This window comes from Populus alba, chromosome 2 (genome assembly GCF_005239225.2).
Source record: "Populus alba chromosome 2, ASM523922v2, whole genome shotgun sequence".
In the NCBI taxonomy this organism is placed as follows: Eukaryota; Viridiplantae; Streptophyta; class Magnoliopsida; order Malpighiales; family Salicaceae; genus Populus; species Populus alba.
Window position 1 is genome coordinate 872,820 of NC_133285.1, and position 7,134 is coordinate 879,953.

The window sequence follows — 7,134 nt, forward strand, 5'->3', positions numbered from 1 at the left end:
ACTAAATTTAAAAATTGATTGTAAAATATTTTGTGTTAACCTCTTTTCCTGTAAAATATTTTATGGGAAACAAATATAGAAAAATATTTTTCAGAAAATATTTTATGAAAACAAACACAAAAATTTTAAAAATATTTTCTTGTAAAATATCTTACATGAGACAAGCAGACCCTTAGGTTCATACACTTTGATATGATAATTTGAAGATTATTCTCAATTAGATACATCACTTTGATGTGATAATTTGAAGATTACTCTTCCATGAATCTTCATACGAAGAGAGCCTTCACCTTTGACATGCAAATGAAAAATAGCAAAACTCCTTCCCCACGAAGGAAATTTTTTATTGAGTGGGTAATACCGAACAACAACCCATTTCATTGTGGACATTATTGCATATGACAAGGATAGAATGTATAAAATTTTCTGATGACTCAATTGACATTTATGCAGTTCTAACTTCAAGAGATGGTGTTTAGCCTGGATCCTGATTTGAACTTGGCAATTTAAGAAAGCATGCATGGCCTATCATTAATTATACCATAGCCTGTCATGATCTCATGCTCCACCATGAAACCCGATGGCTCGAGGAAGCTGGCGAAAATGCGTGGTCTCATGATCATTTTCACCACATTTAGATCATTCTCCTTAGCAGAAGGAAGATGGAATGATGATAGGTTCGTTGATCCTAGCAAGTGCGTGGGTTTTCCGTGTACAACTTCTCTAGGTTTACTTCAAGAGAAAATGACCTCTGTGTGAGCTCTTTTGAACCATCGCCACCAAGCTAAACAAAAGTGAATCATAAGAGGAGAAAACGGCAAGGATCGAAGGAGTGGTTGGTGACTATGATTATGTTTTCGTGCGGTGGTGGCTTGTATGGTGGTGGTTCAAAAGATGACAAATGGATGCATAAAGTGAAGGTGGGTTGACTACTGATGGAGCATGGAGGCAAAAGGTCCAAGGGCGGTAGGCGCCTCGAAGTTCTTTGAAGTTTTTAATTATATATGTAGATATTAGCGTGGACTTAGACTTTGAGAGAAAGAGGATTATCCACCTAAAACTTTACAATGACATCATGCATGTTTCTTATATGTAGGCAGACATTCCCATCCCACCTTCCCATATGATTCCCAAAATTCCAGAGGGCAGCAGTAAAGTGAAAACTTCCATGGATGTTCTTACATGGTGGGGTTCTACATCAGTGGGTATATACCATCCATCGATTGAAAGACAATTCAGTAGTTTTTCTTTTGGATAAAAAAAAAAAAAACCATGTATTAGTTTCGCAAGTCAACTCGGGATATGAACTGGTTCATGCATGAACCCGTTCGAATTTTAAAAAAAAAAACTGAAGAAAAGAAGTACTTCTTCGCCGTCCTTTCACTTCCCATTGCTATCATGTATTCTTAGAGAAATATGGATATGGCTGCAAGAATGATCTGAATCTTGAGAGCTAGGCCGAAGTAGATAGGTTGGACCAATTAACCATCAATAAAATACCAATTTAGTCTCAGCATTTTGGTTTTCTTTTCATCGATTAGGTTCTAGTAAAACTTCAATATTTTAAAACCATATTTTGCGTACGAAAGAAAAAAACTTAAATATACTTTTATTTATATTCTGATTCTTGTGTATGTATCAATTATAGTGGTTGGAGGAAACATATATTTTTATTTTTATTTTTTTTTTTTTAGAGTTTAATGGGAGGCACTATGGATCTACACTTTTTTGAGATTTGAATATGAAATTCTCAAATAAAAATCCCACATCCTAATTAAATATTAGATGATCAAAATAATGTTTTAATTCACCTCAATTTCCATCGGCCATCACCAATTGAATGTGATGTTCAAGACTTTAAAGTAAGCCAATATTTTGGAGTTATACCTTCCAATTACAATTTTTATCTTGTGTTCGTCATCTTCTATTTTAAAAAATATAAAGACTGATTATCTTGTTATTTAAAGTCAATAACGGTTCATGTTACAAGTTAACTTAAATGTTTTTTAAATGATAAAAATAATATCATTTTAATTTTAAAAAATTAAAAATAATCACCAAGATTTTGAACAAATTTTTCCTTGGTTAACTCGGTTATGCGTCGATGTCAAAAATTAAAAAAAAAAATTAAATTGATAATACTAAAAATTAAAAATTAAATTGATAATTTTTAAGTGTTTTTTAATGGTTCTGATTTATTAATGTCAAAAATTAAATAGAAAAAAAAATAACATTTTATCTTCTAGCTGGCATGGACAAGGAACCTTCAGAAGAATTTCTCCGAATTTCCTTGCTCTGTAACTTAAACCATGAATCTAAATCCAGGATCATGTCCATAGAAAACAGAGGCACGTACAATAGAAATGGCCTGTTCTGCTTTATTAAGCTCGACAGTTTGTCTGGTTTGCAATTTTCAAGAATTGTACATAGGCTGGCACCTCCCTCCCGTGCATGCACACCTGACTAAATCAGTCTAAATCACCAAATATAATATTCAATGCCTACCTCTATCTGAAATGGAAGCTTCCTCCGGGACATATTTGGTCCCCAAAGCTGTTGCCAGTAATTCTGGGTTCGTGCTACAAAGGATATACACTTCATTGTCCTTTTCCTCAAGATCTGAGATCTTGATCAGGATAGCCTGTCTTTCAAGGTTTTGTATAAAAACCAGGAGATGTTTTGGTCCGGTCACTAATGCCAATTACCTGAAAATTGAACCCCCTATTGGTGCCTTGATCCTCTCGACATGGGCCACAAAATTCTTGTATCTTTGTTGAGAATGGCACTGCCTGATTTCAATGCTCTCAGAGACCTGCACAATTCTGCCAATGACCTCCTCCATTCACCAGAAATCCAACAAGTTCTTGTCAGCCAGAAACAAGAAAAATGGCTTCACGAAGTCTCAGAGGCATCTCTAAGAATGTTGGACGTGTGTGGTGTATCTAAAGATGTTCTTTTGCTTGTCAGAGAACATCTTCTAGACTTGCAATTCACATTACGTAGAAAAAGGGTTGGCAAGCAAGATATTAGCACCGAAATTGCAGCCTATAATCTCTACAGAAAGAAGCTAAAGAAAGGGACATTGAAATGCCTGAAATCACTGAAGGGAATGACAGGCAAATCTGTAGCATCAGATGCCTCACATGTAGACCACAGCATTGTGGTGGTTGTTGAAGTGCTGAGAGAAGTAAGAGTGACTGCCATCACCATTGTTGAATCTTTATTATCTCTCGTTTCAATTCCATGGCTGGAGCAGGGATTAAGTAAAGGATCCTTTATAAGGTCCACGTTTTTTGCGATCAACTGGCCAGAGACTGTTTGATTTTCTTGATGAAACTGCACTTCATAGTGCGAATAAAAGATTGGAGGCAATTGAGATTGCTGTTGAAGATCTTGAAGTTGAATTAGAGTGCATGTTCAGACGTTTGATCCAGACTAGGGTTTTGCTTCTTAATATACTTACTAACTAGGAAGGATAGCCTATCCTTAACTCCCTTCGGCAACCTTGTTTAATCTGTAAACCCTGTGTTCAAGGGATTTCAGGCTGCTTTGCCATGGTGATCACCACTAATTAATTACTTGTTGGAGGAAAATTACATGTAACTCTTTCATATATTTTTTTTTTATGGATGTACCATGTATAACACAAATTATTACATTAATGTATTCTTTTAAAAATAAAAATGAATAGTCCTATATATCCTTTTTAATCATGAAGCAAGAGTGTCCCTCGAAATAAACTCGTTAGGTTATGTTTGTTTGGTTAGTGCTTCAAAATAAAAGAAATAATTACAGAATGGATATCAACGTATTTGGTTAAAGTTATGGAGATAGTTATATAAAAACAAATTTGTATCTGCTATAGTTTTGAAGTGAATTGTAACTTCTGTAGATCACTCAAGATTGCCATGGGTAACCACATACTTCGTGGGAGGAAACTAGACATAAATCTTATCCAATGTGAACAGGATTTATTGCATTCTTTTTTTCTTTTCAATAAAGGATTCTTTTACTATCTAACAAAATTGCGCGCCCCGGCTATTTTCTTTTGTTTTAATTAATCCTCTTGGCCACAACCAATGGTAGGCATCGTTCGGAGATGAGGTGGGTATTGATCATGATTTAATAACCATGAACACTGTGACCCGAACCATCACTATTTGCAACAATGGGAGAAAGTTCAGAATCTTGATTATAGGAAGGTAATGCGAGCACAGAGATTAGTGATTTTACCACGATCTGCTATGATTCTGCTACGGATTTTACTGACGACAAGCTGAGATGAGCTGATATCAGCAAAGAGCAGATGAAAAGTCTTCTGTATAACTTCAGCTTGATAATGAAAATCAAACAAAGCACCCATGTCTAGAGACGAATACATACACACTAAAATCCATGCTCACAAACAAGAATGTTCAATGTTCACGAGAATCTTTTTCTGCCAATAATTTATTGAAAAGAAGAGTGAAACGGAGCTATTCCAGACAACATCACCAACAACTCATGAACAAAAACTTTCATGCTTGGCCATTCATCTTCATTCTTCAATGGGATGCCTGCAATCAGCAAAATAAAATTATGGTTGCCCCATTTCCTTGTACATTCTAATAATGGTAAAATAAATTGCTGACACAAAATCATAGGAGGAAGAAGATGAAATGTTAGTCAAGAATGCCAGATGCCAACTAGAAATAGCTATGAATTGCATAACCAATGACCAACAAACTAAGCTGAACCTTCACTTTGTAATGAAGAACTAAGACCAAGCTGGTAATGGTTAAATGAAAATAAAAATTAAATGACAACCATATGCATGATATTGAGAACCAAAATATAATATTTCTTCCAACTCTCTTTTTTCTTTTCTTCTTGGATCCCCTCTTGCTATTTTTATTTTTTTTCAATTTGTTGCTTAAGATGTTGCAGCATGCCACTTCCATAAATGGGCTACAAATCATGAGAACAGAATGGCCGCACCAGTAAACGCCTTCAAAGTATTCACGCATAAGCAACCATGATGCCATCCCCCTCTTGAATGGGGCACGATGAAAGTGAGCAGTACATCAAGCATATTCTGTTTTCCTACCCATTATGAAATTTGCATGAATAAATAGAAAGGATACCTTTGGGCCTTCAGGTTCAGTAAACAACTTTCATTTGCATAAAATAAAAGAGGTCCATAATAATGCTTTTCTCCTCTAACCAATGCCATAAAATATCTTAATCCTCATCGTTAAAATCACAGCTATTTGCTGCCAACTACTTTATAAAAAAAAAAAAAAGGATTGCCAAGTTCTTCTTATAGAATGGTTGCAGGCTTTTGAAAGAGTCTTTGGCTCAAAAGCTTTGCAGGGGATCTAAAAGATGCTTTGAATGAGTATACTCTTTTCTTAAGTAACCTGATTTAATCTCAACAAGAAGCGCAATATTTTCATAAAAATACCAATTTCGGGAAGAAAATCTTTACAATGGCAATAACTCCATAACTAAGAGCTAATCATTGAAGTCTTCTCTTCTCTCCTAATTATTATCAATCAACAGTACTATTCCTATGATGGCATGGTGCAAGCACACAGATCCTTTTGAACTCATGATAGAAAAATCACCACCCCCATCTCCATTTTAATATCACATAATACACCTTTCCAAAACAAAAATAGTTCTACATTTTATTTCAATCAGTGGCATTTCTCACTCAATATACTCGCTAATGGCTAACCAATTCATGACAAGACTAAAATGATAATTTCAAGAATACCCGGGATATCTATCATTATTTTGAAGAATCAAATAAAGTATGACCACAGCGTAAGTTATCATAATCAGTAAAGACCACCTCCAGTTTGTAAATCCGTTCTTTTGTATGGAAAAAAAAAAAAAGGAGAGAAGGAAAGAAACTTGTCCATACAAGTAATAACAAGAGAACAATAACATCACCGTTTGCTCCTTAAACCGGCAGAACAAGTGATATACTTACACAACATTCACATCTATAACAAGGAAGATAACTAGTACACCAAGAAACAAAGACATTTTAACAAACAATAGGAGTGAGAGAAATTACCTAGTGCCCATGTCCATGGCCATGATCATCATGGCCCTCCCACGGATGCCGCCAGCCCTGCAGAGCACAACATAACGCCATGAAAGTGAATTAATGCCGAATGCAAAAATTCATTAAAGCTCAATGAAGAATCAAGTCTTACCAATACTACAGGACCATCTTGTTTAGCCCGGTACAAGACCCAAAACCTGGAATCACAAATTACAACAAAACCCCAGCAGTCAACTTCCTTCCAGATCAAGAGCACAGGAATCCCATAATTTCAGTGTAAATTATCATAAAACAGATCGGAAAACAACATGAAAAAACATAGTGATTGAAGCTGCAAAAGGGCAAACAATGAAGAATAACCACTAACCACATGACAGCACACAAGCCCTTTCCAGTTACAGTATGCCATCGCTTTGGCTTATGCATAGTCAAGCCCTTGTAAGCGATGCCCTCTCCATGCCCTCCTGCCATCTCTTTCACTCTCCTCTGCCTCTCAATTGATCGATCGCAAGTGCGATTTTGTCTCGGGATTACTTCTTTTGCCGATGCCGCACCTGATCTTGACCTTGTGTGGGTATTGGGCCGAGTAGCGGTATTGAGAAATAGTCGAGGCTAGTAATGGGCTAGAACCTGTATAATATTGATAACATTATATTGGTCCGAGCCTTACTTTGTGGGCCACTTCTCATAATTTTGTGGCCTCTCGACAAAATATTAATCGTCTATGGGCACTTTAATTCAAACTCAGGAATACCGCATCAATCTATATTAATGAGTTTTTGTTTAAATAGTTATTTAATTTAATATATAAATGAATACCAAATTAATTAAAATTATTTTTTATTTAAATAATTATTATATCCAATGAATAATAAATATGGTATTGGATCAAGTTTGATATGATTATTAATTAAAAAATACGTAAACAATGAGGGATGAGGGGTGAAAATGAACAGTAGCTGGTGGTGAGCTGCTATCTATTATTCACTGTTCATGAATAGTGAAAGAACGTAAAAGACAAAGCAGAAGAAGAGAGGGAGGGAGAAGGGGAAGGGGAAGCAGAAGACACATTGTTCCTA

The 7,134-nt window shown here is 35.5% G+C and overlaps 2 protein-coding genes across 2 annotated transcripts; one reads left to right on the forward strand and one right to left on the reverse strand.

Annotated features, from left to right (window-relative positions):
* Positions 1 to 2,511: 2,511 nt before the first annotated feature.
* On the forward strand, positions 2,512 to 3,667 carry LOC118042105 (uncharacterized). The gene is made up of 2 exons (XM_035049674.2): positions 2,512 to 3,282; positions 3,314 to 3,667. The coding sequence occupies exons 1-2, from the start codon at positions 2,747 to 2,749 to the stop codon at positions 3,468 to 3,470; spliced, it is 693 nt and encodes a 230-aa protein (XP_034905565.1). The 5' UTR covers positions 2,512 to 2,746; the 3' UTR covers positions 3,471 to 3,667.
* A 637-nt stretch (positions 3,668 to 4,304) lies between these two features.
* LOC118042106 (NADH dehydrogenase [ubiquinone] 1 beta subcomplex subunit 2) lies at positions 4,305 to 6,642 on the reverse strand. The gene is made up of 4 exons (XM_035049675.2): positions 6,423 to 6,642; positions 6,207 to 6,252; positions 6,065 to 6,121; positions 4,305 to 4,556 (listed from the first exon to the last, which is right to left on the reverse strand). The coding sequence occupies exons 1-3, from the start codon at positions 6,524 to 6,526 to the stop codon at positions 6,065 to 6,067; spliced, it is 207 nt and encodes a 68-aa protein (XP_034905566.1). The 5' UTR covers positions 6,527 to 6,642; the 3' UTR covers positions 4,305 to 4,556.
* Between the last annotated feature and the right edge of the window lie 492 nt (positions 6,643 to 7,134).